Source organism: Bufo gargarizans, chromosome 3 (assembly GCF_014858855.1).
Source record: "Bufo gargarizans isolate SCDJY-AF-19 chromosome 3, ASM1485885v1, whole genome shotgun sequence".
Lineage (NCBI taxonomy): Eukaryota > Metazoa > Chordata > Amphibia > Anura > Bufonidae > Bufo > Bufo gargarizans.
In genome coordinates this window covers 245,925,483-245,940,994 of record NC_058082.1, presented here as the reverse complement: position 1 = coordinate 245,940,994, position 15,512 = coordinate 245,925,483, and the positions used below count along the sequence as shown (strand labels likewise).

Below are 15,512 nucleotides of genomic sequence, written 5' to 3'. Positions count from 1 at the left end.
GTGAGTGCCGCGTGTCTATTATCTACATTCCCGGCTTTGTATTCACTTTCACCACGCTGAGCACCACATTACCTGGGTCCCCACAGCCGCAAGTTTCAGGAGTTCCGGATCGCAGGTGGTGGGAGGGTCTTCCATGCAGGAGCAGTGCCGCTGTTTTTCCTTATTTACCTCCTTACTATTCATTCAATATGATTACCACAGCAGAGCACGCTCTAGACGAACTTTCACCAGCCCCAGCTTCACCGGGTAGCCTGACTGAGGAAGCGGCTTACAACTTGCATAAAGGCAGAGAGGGGGCGGAGGCCTTTTTCACGGTGTGCAACGATCGGGATCATGTCCTCTCTATGTGCACCCGCTCACTGGAGGCGAAGATTTTTCAACTAGCCGACAGGGAGGTCCGTCTGTTCTGGACCATTAAGTCCCTCAGTTCCTATAAAGAGAGCAACTGCGTACCTTGCGGTTTAAGAATATATAAAGAGATACATCAATATGAGGATGATGGAGAGTTTGTGGAGGCATGGAAACAAATGCATGCCGATTTTTCCATACAAATACTTAACTCAGTATTATTACGCAATGAAAAAGAGTACAAGCAGATTAGCCATGATCTGGAAAAGGCACACGCAGAACTCAAAATACGTATGACAGAGTTGCAGTATACGAACTTTGAAAAAAGGTTGAATAAAAAGCTAACTGTGACGCAAAGTGAAATTAAGGAAAGGAAGAGAGATAAGTTTCTCCGCGATAAGAACGACTACGAAAGCGACAGAGTGTTTGATTGGAACAAGAATCGTGGCCGTGTTCGTCGCAACCCGCGCCGCACTCGTAGTGACTTTTGGACGACTGACTCCAATTCCAATTTATCTGAAAATGGAGCAGCTGCCCCTCCCCCTTTGGGAAAAGAACCAGAAGGGGTCGAGGAGGGCGCAAGAGGAAGAAACCCCCAGGTCCGCAAGTCCACGAGGAGACGGCAACAAGTGACATGGAAACAGTAGAAGAACACCAAGCATCCCCGTTTACACAGGACCGCCCTAACCTCATCATCAATTTGACTGCCTATGTGTTACCCCCGAGCTGTATCTCACTCCTCCAACGAGGACTGGGATACAGCTTGGTGGAACAATTCAACTTAGTTGACTTTGAGGTGGACTTATACAAGGCAATATGCAAATTGTTTCTGAGGAAGATGTTCTCAGAACGTAGTCCAACCCACCCCCAGCTGTTACCGGGCGAGATCCCAGCACAAATGACATGCACCGATTTTCACCTCCAGCACCGCTTTGACACTGAGGAAATCTCATGTATTCAGTTCTTAGCGGGTCTTGACAGTGAAAGTGACCAGCTTTTGGAGCCTCCAGCGTCCTTTTCAGGTGGCATCAGGTCCACCTTTCTTCCCCCTATGCCGGCGGGCTCGGCCATTGACCTCTTTCAAAAGAGAGTAATCAGGGATGTACGTGCACTGATATACCCGGTTGCACCCCCTAATATTACCAGAGAGGAAAAAGCAGCGTTACGCTGGCTTACAGGCCTTCAAGATATAGTGATTAAGCCCGCCGACAAGGGGGGAAACGTGGTCCTGATGACCAGGGCCTTCTACTTGGAGGAAGCTTCCAGGCAGCTGGGAGACACCAACGTATACGAGAAATTAGGTGACAATCCCGTCCCACTGATACTCACTAGGGTACGATCTCTCCTCTCCAAATACGTAGAGATACAATTTCTCCCTGCCAGTATCCTGGATAAGTTAGTTCCCAAGTTTCCTAAGAACCCAGTCTGGTATTTTGTGCCCAAGGTGCACAAATCGCTGTCCCATCCTCCGGGACGACCTATCGTCTCCGGCATGGGATCAGCCACTGAACCACTTTCGGGATACGTGGACTGGTTACTGAGGCCCCTTTTAAAAGGCACTCCCACGTATCTAAAGGACACCGGGGACTTCCTCCGTGCCCTTAACTCCGTTGAGTGGCAGGAGGAATTCCACCTTGTGTCCTTAGACGTGGAGAGCCTATATACCAGAATTCCACATGATGCAGGCCTTAGAGCTATAGCAACAGTCCTTAGCAGCTCCAACAAAGGCAACATTTTTTCACAGTTCATTCAGGAGTCCCTAGACCTGATACTATCCAACAACGTCTTCCAATTCGGAAGTCAGTGGTACCGCCAGATACTAGGTACAGCGATGGGCACTCCAGTGTCGTGCACCTTCACTAACCTGTATCTGGCGGTATTCGAAGAGACCTACGTCTTCTCCATACAGAACCCCTTCCTCAGATATGTCCACCTCTACTTGCGGTATGTGGACGACGTGTTTCTGGTCTGGTCGGGCAGCGAAACTCAGTATGTACAGTTTGTGGAATACATTAACGAGACCAACCATATGAATATGAAAGTCACCCTCAACTACGGAGGCAATAGTCTAGAATTTCTGGACGTTAAGGTCTCCGATGTAGATGGTACTTTGCAGACCATGGGGCTTCCGCAAGCCCACAGCCACCAATTCGCTGCTCCACCAGACCAGTTTCCATCCCCCTGCGGTTAAGGAAGCCGTCCCGTATGGGCAGTTTATACGCCTCCGCAGGATTAACAGCACAGAGGAGGACTATTTTAGGCAGGCCCACCAACTCAAAGACAGGCTGCTTAGGAGGGGATATTCAAAGAGAGACGTCACTGATGCGATGTATCGAGCAGCTCTCTGCCCCAGACATAGTCTACTCAGTGATCAGGTCCACAAAGATAACGAAGATAGATTCACCTTTATCTTCAAATTCAGTCCAGCGGCAGACATTGTAAAACAAGCGGTGCTCAACAACTGGGATCTCTTGAAGGGTGACCCGGTTCTGGGGGATTTAGCTTCCCAGCGACCTTTAATCGCCTTTAGGAAATGTCACACCTTAAGGGATAGGTTAGTCCACAGTGTATTAGGGCGGACCAAACAGCCCAATTGGCTCCAAAGCAGGAGACCTCAAGGTAACTTTAAATGTGGGACGTGTTCTTTCTGCCCCTACAATTCACAGGGGAAGTCCTTGTCTCTGGGGGGCGTCACACATAGAGTCAATGATTTCATTACATGCCGCACTACCCATGTGGTTTATGTCATATCATGTACCTGCAACAGGTTCTATATTGGCAAAACCATTAGGCCCCTGTTTGAGCGTATACGGGAACATCTTGGCTCCATCAGGACGGGACATGGTTCTCTGCGCCTTGTTGACCATGTACGCTCAACCCACAATGGGGATCCATCTAGCCTCTCCTTCACTGGGATAGAAGCGTTGGGCCCCATCCCACGGGGTGGGGACCGCCACCGTCTTTTGTTACAGCGGGAGGCTCGATGGATCATCAAAACGGGAGCCATGGGACCACACGGTCTGAATGACAAAAACGACATGGCTGTCTTCCTTTAAAGGGAACCTGTCACCCAAAAATCGCCTATTAAGCTGTTTACAGTACCTTATAGTGCTGTATAGTCGTTTCCTGATGCACTTTTTGTTAGTTTTGCAGCATGTATGCTCAGTCAGAAATCGATGTTATATTCAGCTGCTGCCCCGTGCTTCAAGTCAGGCTTGAAGTCACGGGGGCAGCGGCCTCGGCGTCTTACATGGCCCTCTCCCCGCCCCCTGCCTCTGTGACTGACAGCCGAAATCCGATTCCGGGACCGCGCTCAACGGCCGCATGCGCAGTAAAGGGCGGCAGGAGCGCGGTCCCGGCTGCCGCGCGTACTACGCGCCGTCTTACTTTCGCCGCACTGCGCATGCGCCCGACATCCTGTATCAAACGCGCCCGCGCCCGGCATCTGGGCGCGGGCGCGTTTGATACAGGATGTCGGGCGCATGCGCAGTGCGGCGAAAGTAAGACGGCGCGTAGTACGCGCGGCAGCCGGGACCGCGCTCCTGCCGCCCTTTACTGCGCATGCGGCCGTTGAGCGCGGTCCCGGAATCGGATTTCGGCTGTCAGTCACAGAGGCAGGGGGCGGGGAGAGGGCCATGTAAGACGCCGAGGCCGCTGCCCCCGTGACTTCAAGCCTGACTTGAAGCACGGGGCAGCAGCTGAATATAACATTGATTTCTGACTGAGCATACATGCTGCAAAACTAACAAAAAGTGCATCAGGAAACGACTATACAGCACTATAAGGTACTGTAAACAGCTTAATAGGCGATTTTTGGGTGACAGGTTCCCTTTAACCCCTTAATGACCAGGCCACTTTTTACACTTCTGCACTACACTACTTTCACCGTTTATCGCTCGGTCATGCAACTTACCACCCAAATGAATTTTACCTCCCTTTCTTCTCACTAATAGAGCTTTTATTTGGTGGTATTTCATTGCTGCTGACATTTTAACTTTTTTTGTTATTAATCAAAATGTAACTATTTTTTTGCAAAAAAATGACATTTTTCACTTTCAGCTGTAACATTTTGCAAAAGAACTGTCATGTTTCCTGAGGTTCTACAATGCCCAAACAGTAGAAAACCCCCACAAATGACCCCATTTCGGAAAGTAGACACCCTAAGGTATTCGCTGATGGGCATAGTGAGTTCATAGAACTTTTTATTTTTTGTCACAAGTTAGCGGAAAATGATGATTTTTTTATTTTTATTTTTTTCTTACAAAGTCTCATATTCCACTAACTTGCGACAAAAAATAAAAAATTCTAGGAACTCGCCATGCCCCTCACGGAATACCTTGGGTTGTCTTCTTTCCAAAATGGGGTCACTTGTGGCGTAGTTATACTACCCTGGCAAATTAGGGGCCCATATGTGTGAGAAGTAGTTTGCAATCAAAATCTGTAAAAAATGACCTGTGAAATCCGAAAGGTGCACTTTGGAATGTGGGTCCCTTTGCCCACCTAGGCTGCAAAAAAGTGTCACACATCTGGAATTGCTGTACTCAGGAGAAGTTGGGGAATGTGTTTTGGGGTGTCATTTTACATATAACCATGCTGGGTGAGAGAAATATCTTGGCAACAGACAACTTTTCCAATTTTTTTATACAAAGTTGGCATTTGACCAAGATATTTATCTCACCCAGCATGGGTATATGTAAAATGACACCCAAAAACACATTCCCCAGCTTCTCCTGAGTACGGCGATACCACATGTGTGACACTTTTTTGCAGCCTAGATGCGCAAAGGTGCCCAAATTCCTTTTAGGAGGGCATTTTTAGACATTTGTATCCCAGACTTCTTCTCACGCTTTAGGGCCCCTAAAAAGCCAGGGCAGTATAAATACCCCACATGTGACCCCACTTTGGAAAGAAGACACCCCAAGGTATTCAATGAGGGGCCTGGCAAGTTCATAGAAATTTATTTTTTTGGCATAAGTTAGCGGAAATTGATTTTCTTTAGTTTTTTCTCACAAAGTCTCACTTTCCGCTAACTTAGGACAAACATTTACCTGTCCTATTTTTTTGACGGACAACGGTTCATGGACCCATTCAAGTCAATGGGTCCGTGAAAGAACACGGATGCACACAAGATTGGCATCCGTGTCCGTGATCCGTGGCTGTAGGTTACTTTCATACAGACGGATCCGAAGATCTGTCTGCATAAAAGCTTTTTCAGAAGTGAGTTTTCACTCCGTGAAAACTCAGATCCGACAGTATATTCTAACACAGAGGCGTTCCCATGGTGATGGGGACGCTTCAGGTTAGAATATACTGAAAAACTGTGTACATGACTGCCCCCTGCTGCCTGGCAGGTGCTGCCAGGCAGCAGGGGGCAGACCCCCCCCCCCCCTGTTTTTAACTCGGCCAGTGCGGCCGCCCCCCCTCCCTCCCCTGTAGTTAACTCATTGGTGTCCAGTGGGCCCCCCCTCCCTCCCCTGTAGTTAATTCATTGGTGTCCAGTGGGCCCCCCCTCCCTCCCCTGTGTCCGGCCGGGAGCTCCTCCTACTGGTAAGTGACAGGTCTGTGCTATAGGCAATGCGCCGCACAGACCTTTCACTTACCAGTAGGAGGAGCTCCCGGCCGGTCACAGACATCGCAGCTCGCAGGTAAGTATGAAGCTTCTACAAATTGCTAAGCAACCATGGCAACCGGGACTGCAGTAGCGTCCCGGTTGCCATGGTTACCGATCGGAGCCCCAGCGATAACACTGGGACTCCGATCGGTACTCTCCACTGCCACCAATGATAGGGGGGGCGAATTTAGATAATTAGAAGGGGGAGGGAGGGGAGAGGGCCCACTGGCCACCAACGAGTTATCTACAGCGGAGGGAGGGGGGGCCCACTGGACACCAATGAGTTAACTACAGGGGAGGGAGGGGGGGCTCACTGGACACCAATGAGTTAACTACAGGGGAGGGAGGGGGGGCGGCCGCACTGGCCACCAATGAGTTAACTACAGGGGAGGGAGGGGGGTCGGCCGCACTGGCCACCAATGAGTTAAAAACAGGGGGGGGGTCTGCCCCCTGCTGCCTGGCAGCACCTGCCAGGCAGCAGGGGGCAGTCATGTACACAGTTTTTCAGTATGTTCTAACCTGAAGCGTCCCCATCACCATGGGAACGCCTCGGTGTTAGAATATACTGTCGGATCTGAGTTTCACGATGTAGCTCATATCCGACAGTATATTCTAACATAGAGGCGTTCCCATGGTGATGGGGACGCTTCAAGTTAAAATATACCATCGGATTGGAGAAAACGTCAAACGGATCCGTCCTCATTGACTTGCATTGTAATTCAGGACGGATCCGTTTGGCTCCGCACGGCCAGGCGGACACCAAAACGACTTTTTTTTCATGTCCGTGGATCCTCCAAAAATCAAGGAAGACCCACGGACGAAAAAACGGTCACGGATCACGGACCTACGGACCCCGTTTTCAGCCTCTGGGCTGAAAGAAAAAAATGAACGGCACAGATTTCTTCATTCGCATCGATCAATGTGGATGAAAAAATCTCTGCCCCCCCCCAAAAAAAAGGAGGGGAAAGGCGTCTGCCAGGACATAGGAGCTCCGCCCAAAATCCATACCCACTTAGCTCGTATGCCCTGGCAAACCAGATTTCTCCATTCACATCAATCGATGTGGATGAATAAATCATTGCCGGGATTTTTTTTTTTATATATACAAAGTGTTTGCCAAAGCATAGGAACGCCGCCTCCTCCTCAGCTCGTATGCCTTGGCAAACGTATCTTTTACTGCAGAGTAGAAATCTCGTCTTGCAGCGCCGCATACACCGACTTGCGTGTAATCTGACAGCAGCGCAATGCTTCTGTCAGAATGCACATCAGTGCTGCAGCTAGTCGATCGGTTGGTCCACCTGGAAGGTAAAAAAAAAAAAAAAAAAAAAAAAACAGGCCGCAACGCAATAATTTTATTAACTTTGGAACAGAACATATAAACTTTAACTTTTTGAACTAAACATTAACCTTTTTGCTTACTGGTGTTTTTTTTTTTTTTTTTTTTTTTACCTTTATAGAACAAACCTCTCCTTCCCCATGGGTCAATGTGCAAAGCGCAAATCGCCCAAAGATGTGGCGAAGTGCGTTATGCACTTTGTCCCAGGTGAAAGGAGACGTTTGCAGCAGCTGTGAGTGAATGGGCCCTAATAGCCCTGTGTGCCTGTCCTGGTGAGATGTGATCCCTATGCTAGGTGTACCTGTGTGTGGTACTTCCGGAAACACTCTCCAAAGCATAGGGCAGGGTGGTCAGGACAGTCAGGACAGAAATAGCGGGTGTCACGCCTTATTCCACTCCTGCTACAGACACAACATCTTTTTCGGGGTGACGGTTGGGCTGAGGTACCAGGAACGACATTGGGGAAATGTTGCTCGTGTAGACGGCTAACTACACTGGTGGATGGGGCCACGGAACCTCCTGGGTACAGGAGGTTCTCGATGATCTCTTCCTGAAATTTGAGGAAGGATCCAGTTCTCCCAGCCTTACTGTAGAGAACAAAACTATTATACAGAGCCAATTGAATTAAATATACAGACACCTTCTTATACCAGCGTCTGGTTCTGCGGGAAACTAAATACGGAGACAACATCTGGTCATTGAAGTCCACCCCTCCCATGTGAAGGTTATAGTCGTGGACTGAGAGGGGCTTTTCAATGACACGGGTTGCTCGCTCAATTTGTATTGTCGTGTCTGCGTGAATGGAGGAGAGCATGTAAACGTCACGCTTGTCTCTCCATTTCACCGCAAGCAGTTCTTCGTTACACAATGCGGCCCTCTGCCCCCTTGCAAGACGGGTGGTAACGAGCCGTTGGGGGAAGCCCGCGCGACTAGCTCGCGCAGTGCCACAGGCGCCAATCTGTTCTAGAAACAAATGCCTAAAGAGGGCCACACTTGTGTAGAAATTGTCCACATAAAGATGGTACCCCTTGCCGAATAAGGGTGACACCAAGCCCCAGACTGTCTTCCCACTGCTCCCCAGGTAGTCAGGGCAACCGACCGGCTCCAGGGTCTGATCTTTTCCCTCATAGATCCGAAATTTGTGGGTATAGCCTGTGGCCCTTTCACAGAGCTTATACAATTTGACCCCATACCGGGCGCGCTTGCTTGGGATGTATTGTTTGAAGTCAAGGCGCCCCGTAAAATGTATTAGGGACTTATCTACGCAGATGTTTTGCTCTGGGGTATACAAATCTGCAAATTTCAGGTTGAAATGGTCTATGAGGGGCCGAATTTTGTGGAGCCGGTCAAAAGCAGGGTGGCCTCTGGGACGGGAGGCGGTGTTGTCACTAAAGTGCAGGAAACGCAGGATGGCCTCAAAACGTGCCCTGGACATAGCAGCAGAGAACATGGGCATGTGATGAATTGGGTTCGTGGACCAATATGACCGCAATTCATGCTTTTTAGTTAGACCCATGTTGAGGAGAAGGCCCAGAAAAGTTTTAATTTCGGAAACTTGGACTGGTTTCCACCGGAAAGGCTGGGCATAATAGCTTCCCGGGTTGGCGGTTATAAATTGTGTGGCATACCTGTTTGTTTCAAAAAATCACAGGGCCGAACCGATCTGAGCTGTCTCAACCCGAACTCCAGACTGGGCAGTGAAAGGGGGAACTACAGGTGCGGCTGAAGTTGGGGACTGCCAATCAGGGTTTGCCAGCACCTCTGGGATTCTAGGGGCTCTACGGGCCCATCTTTGTGGTGGCTGCGACGGGGTCACTACTGCTCGTGCCACCATACAAGCTTCAACTGCCCTTCTGGTGCTCGCCACTTCACCAGGTTGTACGGCAGTGCTGGTACTAGGTCCAGGGAGGGCTGCGCTGCTGGTGTATGCCTCACCACGTAATCCGACAGCGCCAGCCCCACTCTGCTGCTCTTGAAGCAGATCCTGCGCAACCTATGGTCTAGCGACACGGGGCCGGGTACGCCTGGTGCTATCAAGGACCTCAGCCTCCTCGTCCGAACTTTGGGTCAGAGAGCCACTGCTTTCTACAGGTTCGTATTCTGACCCGCTAGATTCATCAGATGAGGGTTCCCATTCCTCATCCGACTGGGTCAGAAGCCTGTAGGCCTCTTCAGAAGAATACCCCCTGTTTGACATTTGGGCAACTAAATTTAGGGGTCTGCCCTTAAAAAAGCACGCTTGAGCGTCTGCACGTGAGTAGCGGTCCGAGGAAGCGCGATCTAGCGCGAAACGGCCGTCACCGCCTAACCACACCTGGGCCTGTCCGCTCCCCTGCCTGTGCACTCCACGCTATCTTGCTGAATGGCAAATAAAGCATCTATGAAGCATCGACCCTGGTGAGTGCCGCGTGTCTATTATCTACATTCCCGGCTTTGTATTCACTTTCACCACGCTGAGCACCACATTACCTGGGTCCCCACAGCCGCAAGTTTCAGGAGTTCAGGATCGCAGGAGGTGGGAGGGTCTTCCATGCAGGAGCAGTGCTGCTGTTTTTCCTTATTTACCTCCTTACTATTCACTGTACATATTATAGTCGCCTCCAGTTTGTCCTATGTATCACTTGATGATTAACAATCAGTATATAGCTATAAAGGTATTACCGCATTCTCCATATATCTTGTGGCAGTTGAAATGTACATGACATGGTCCGATTTGTTCTTGGCGATTTTAGACCATGGATCTGTCATAATATTATCCCCATACGCTATCTCCCATATTCCTCCATATATAAGGGCGTTAACTTAGCACTGAGAGAAGGGTAAAAGATATACAGAGGGCACAGCACTATTGCTGTTTGGTTGGGTTCACAAGAGCGTTATCACACTCTGGTCTTCTGCTTTCACTGGAGCAGAAGGACAAATATAATGGAAGTGCTAAATTGAGCACAAATCTTAAAGTAAAAGAACGGAGCAGGCGCCATTAACTATAAAGGGGTCTGCTCAGGATGCTGCTTCTTTACCAGACACAAAAAAAATCCAGCATGCAGGACTTTTTTGTCTGGTCTTTTTGACAGAATCTGTGACAGAGGACCTGACAACGCAGATGTGCATAGATAGTATCAGATCAAAGTCTAGCATCAGATGCATATTTAGCACACAAATGCAGTGCTAGAGATACATCATTACAACGCTGAAACTAAGCACAGAATGTAGATACAGCACTAGAACAAAGCTCATAACACAAATACTACACCATAACCAAGTTCAATACATAAATGCAGCACCAGAATTAAGCCTATAAGTGAAATACAGTGCCAGAACCAAGCTCACTACAGAAATACAGCGCCAAAATTAAAAATATCTTTAAAGTCATCAATATGTGATCTGCAGGAGTCTTACTTCCAGAATCTCAGCCTCGTCCTCATCTTTTGATATCATATCCATTGGTCACATGGCCTTTTTGTAGCTCAATCCCATTACAGTGCAAAAATATCCTCTTATGTGTGCCAATACAAAAAATGCGGCACAAAGTATATGAACTGTGATGTCACACGCAAGAATAAAGCACGTATGCTGTCACAGAGCAAAAATATGCAAAAAGTAAAGCTTAACAAAAGAGATATTGCAAACAGCAGAAGTAACCATGAGGCTCCATTGAAACACTGAAAGAGCATTCACACGACCGTATTTTCGGTCCACATCGGATCAGCATTTTTTGCGGATCAGATAGGGACCCATTCATTACAGTGGGCCCTGCAAAAAAAAATAAAAAATTGAGCATGTCCTATTCTTATCCGTTTAGCAGACAGGAATAAGCATTTCTAACAAAGGACAAGACGTGCTGATGCACAAATGCGGAATGCACAAGGCTGGTATTCATGTTTTGTGGATCTACAATTTGAGGTCTGCAAAATGGATAAGGTCGTGGGAATGCTCCCTTAGAATAGGTCATATTAAATTATCCATGTATATGTTTTTACTAGAGATGAGTGAAGTTTTCAAAAATTTGATTCGGAGGCTTCGCCGAATTTCTCCAACAAATTCAATTTTTCTTTTAATTAGTGATGAAGCGCGTTAAAAATCAGCTATATTGCCGGCTGCAGGGTGCGAGTATATGGGTGTACATCACTGTGCATTGCAGAAACATTCATAGCTAGTCCGCTGTGGTAGTGAAACAATTATTGTGCATTCCTATGACAGGCAGTTGACAGGCGTCACTCTTAGAATCAGTTCACACTTAGAATCAGCCTTACATGTCAAGGACTTAACCTACAGTGGCCCAAGATTCTACTATAGGGTGAAAGAGCGCTATCTTTTTACACCGTCTGCTGATTCCATATAGATTGCTAGAGAACCAGTTCTGTTACACTCTGATACAAATATGGCCCCAATGACAGAGTGGAGAGGGTGTCAGCAGTAAGTTTGTGTTGACGTCACTGTTTATTTTTCCAGCATTTGGTCAGTAATTGATCAGTATTGCTAAGGCCAAAAGAAAACAGGAGTGGGTCCAAAACAGAGATGACTTGTGATTGGAATATTTGCATGTCTTCTGTGTTTTGTACCCACTCCTGATTTTAGCTTCCAAATCACGAGCAAATCCTGATGCAAAATACTGACCATGTGATAGAGGCCTTATGGATGCTCCAAAGACAGAATCTGTTGTGATTTTCATTTTTAAGTTCTTCTGACAGATCAGAAGTGTAAAATCAGTTTTTTTTTATATCTCTTTATATTTTTTCCAAAAAGATGTCATTTATAATGCCCATAAAATGACAACCACTGCTTACATGCTGTTTACTTATATAGAAAAATCTAACCTTGCCATTACCACGCTCTTCATGTCACTTCCAGAGATTGGTCTGGTCACACCAAGAAGTTTCCCATCCTCTATTATCTCATATTAGTTATAATAAGTTGCCTACAATGAATGATAAAGAGACACATTGTTTGCTACCTCATCTGGTGACTTTTATTTATTAAAAGGGCAGAAATTTTGAAATGGCCCTGTTGATGGAAAACCCCTAACTCACAAAGAGTCGTCCTTCAACACTCAGGAGAGGAAAAACCCCCAGTGGAGGAAACCTCTAGGGAGCCATGGCTGAAGGACTGCCCCTCCCCTGGGCAAAGGGGTAAAAAGTCAACATTTTATGTGAAGTAGCTCTGGACAATCAGGTAAATGCCATGTCCAGAATTGAGAACAGAGACCGAGCCCGGAATCTGTCTCTTGATGCAGCAGATTAAATATACATCTGACTGCGGAAAGTCCGGTTGGTGTCATATCCAGTAGCGAGAACAGAGACCAAGCCTGGAATCTGTCTCTTGATGCAGCAGATAAAATATATATCTAACTGCGGAAAGTCCGGTAATTGCCATGTCCAGTGGTGAGAACAGAGACCAAGCCTGGAATCTTTCTCTTGATGCAGCAGATAAAATATATATCTGACTGCGGAAAGTCCGGTAAATGCCATGTCCAGTGGTGAGAACAGAGACCAAGCCTGGAATCTGTCTCTTGATGCAGCAGATAAAATATATATCTAACTGCGGAAAGTCCGGTAAATGCCATGTTCGGTATTAAATCCAGCAATGTCCAGATGGTTTTAGTTGTCTTCCTGGCACTCCGCCCCTGGTTCTTAACCTTAGATTTTATTGGGGGTTTTCAGGGTCCTGGGTCTTTTTCCTCAGAACGATGGAGATGCCTTCTCGGGACAACTCTAATGACAAACACTGAGAATAAAAGAAAAGGGAAATTTATCATAATAAAGTCTTCCTTCAATATATTATCATTAAACAGCTTACTGGGTGCATGAGACCTTCATGTGTAATCTACTAACCTGGAAATCTGTATAATTCATGACAGGGTAAACTGTCAAGCCAAAGAATCCCGTCCACTCACCCACCAGGCCTGTTATAGAGAAGATCTGCAGAAGAGAATGGGATGGAATAGAAGCTATTAGTGCCCAGCAGTACTCACCAGTGGTTGTGGTATGGAGTTGGGTGGGAGGATCACATATCCACCAAGAGTTTCTATATCACTATTACATAGCACACATGTGGTTACTTAAGATGGCAAATAGAGACATAAACTCACCTCTTTACAGCTATCAGTGGTACATAGAAGGAAGAAGCTGCCCAAACCTACAGCAACTGGAAGGAGATGTTAAGGAGAAGTGACACAAGTCTATTAATATTGTGTTTTCTATACTGTCATGTCTCATCTATGCTGCAATGAAGTCACTGGAAGCAGATAATCACCAGTGTATCCAGCACACAACATTAAGACGTATATTGTAATCCACTTGGAAGGTCTTAGGGAAATCAATATAGATATACTAAGGCCAAAACGCCCCAAAAACTACCGCTTAGGACCAACCAAAATGTTATTAAAATGTAACTTGTATTTCTTAAGAACTTAAAATGCAAATATATCTACACAAATAATTGTACCAGCCGGCTATAAAAGGATACAGATTAGCAGTGCCACAATGGTCACCAAGGTTGATGCCAGTCTAATGTGGCACATGCAACGACTGCTTAGGGATCTCTTGTACAGGCATATAGATTGACACAGGTTGTATATGGCAAAAGTGAAAAATGCCACTCCTGAGCTGATCCTGTGGACGAGGGGATTGGTCTTCATCTAGAATGTAGAGAGAGAGAGATATAAATGTCACAATGAGCTCGTTATGGAGATCTTAGAATGCAGAAGAGCAGAGTCCGCAGGTGGAGTGCAATTACACAGGGGCAGTAATACCTAAGGATAGTTACCAGGGGGTATCATGGTAATGTATGCTTCATTTGGCACTATGCCACTGAGCATCAGACACTATGGGGGAGATTTACTAATACTGTAGTGTCACAATTTACACTAAGAATATGAATTACTAAATGGGGCCCCAGCCCAGTATATATGTAACACCGGGCCCAAGCATTGACCCCTCTACATGTAATTGTTCTGATTCCTCTGTGTATTTATACTTTATCTAAAATCTGACTAACCGAAAATGCGCCGGTCAAGGCTGTCCCAATACATGCCAGCCATCCCATGGCATAGAGGATTCTCTGGCCGATGATATGTCGCTTCTCTGATGGCTCAGAATGAATGATCATGAACCTGTATTTGATGGAAGCGATGCCAGCTCCTGAAATAGACAATACATGTTATCAGTCAGAGATTTCCATAGGTCATTTCTTTAAACACTTGCAATAACCTTCAGGAGTCAATGATGATTACAATCTCTAGTGATGGCCACCGCTCAGTGCTGGATAGTGATCATAGATCTGGAGTCACTGAGATCTTCATCATGTAGTCTCCCTATAGGAAGCTGCATCCACTTACCTACAATGGATATAACCATGAAGACGACTGTGAAGACCACCGATTCGGGGAACTTTTCTCCTGTGTTACTGTGAAATAAAGCAAAATATTGGAAGTTACTAGGACATGAGTCGGAAATATCTCATCAAGAGCAGAGGAGAATTTATGCACTTTTACCTGCCCTGCTATATATCTATTACTTCCCCAGTACACCCAGTGATATGGTCCCTGCAGATAAGCAGAGGAACTGGGTAAAACTCGTTAAGAAATGAATAATTATTTCTATCATCACCACCATTATTATTATTATGACATTTATGGTGGACACATTGATGTTCTATATACTTATAGTCATTGTGATATTTTCCACATGAACAATAAGATGGAGCTTATTAATAATCCACTAATAGTAATTCTAATGTAATAATGCCCTCCCAGGAATGATACTGCAGTAATAGTAATAATTATACTACACAATCAGGAATCTGGCCCCCGTCTCCTCTTACCTGATGTATGGATATTTTGAATGGCCTAAGATGACAGTAATGGTGGTCGTGGAACAGAGACCTAATAGCATCCATATGGACAAGAAGATAGGCAAGAATGCCAAACCTTGGATCTCCATGATGCAAAGAAAAGATTTGCTCAGCAAAAGCAAAAGCCAATCTGTCTCTCTGTGTATTCACAGTTAATTTGGCCAAGGTAAAGTCAGCCAGTGGTTTTTCTAGGCTCAGAACTTGGTGATGTCACTAGCTTCTGTGATGTCATCACATATGCTTGAATCTGATTGGTCCTCAGGCTCCTCACTAGTTTCTGTGATGTCATCGATGTTGTGTCATCATCACATATGCCTGAATATGATTGGTCCTCATTATTATATACTTTATAAATGGCAGAATCTC

The 15,512-nt window shown here is 46.4% G+C and overlaps 1 protein-coding gene across 1 annotated transcript; it reads right to left on the bottom strand.

Annotated features, from left to right (window-relative positions):
- Positions 1-12,660: 12,660 nt before the first annotated feature.
- Positions 12,661-15,235, bottom strand: LOC122931508 (DNA damage-regulated autophagy modulator protein 1-like). The gene is made up of 7 exons (XM_044285573.1): positions 15,117-15,235; positions 14,632-14,699; positions 14,292-14,434; positions 13,761-13,932; positions 13,384-13,439; positions 13,127-13,213; positions 12,661-13,019 (listed from the first exon to the last, which is right to left on the bottom strand). The coding sequence occupies exons 1-7, from the start codon at positions 15,233-15,235 to the stop codon at positions 12,939-12,941; spliced, it is 726 nt and encodes a 241-aa protein (XP_044141508.1). The 3' UTR covers positions 12,661-12,938.
- Between the last annotated feature and the right edge of the window lie 277 nt (positions 15,236-15,512).

Excerpts from the sequence above, each read along its gene's own strand:
- LOC122931508 (XM_044285573.1), bottom strand. The coding sequence starts at position 15,235 with ATGGAGATCCAAGGTTTGGCATTCTTGCCTATCTTCTTGTCCATATGG. Across the intron at positions 13,214-13,383 it reads CCACTGATAGCTGTAAAGAG|ATCTTCTCTATAACAGGCCT; the intron begins GTGAGTTTATGT and ends TCTCTTCTGCAG. Across the intron at positions 13,020-13,126 it reads TGAATTATACAGATTTCCAG|TGTTTGTCATTAGAGTTGTC; the intron begins GTTAGTAGATTA and ends TTTTATTCTCAG.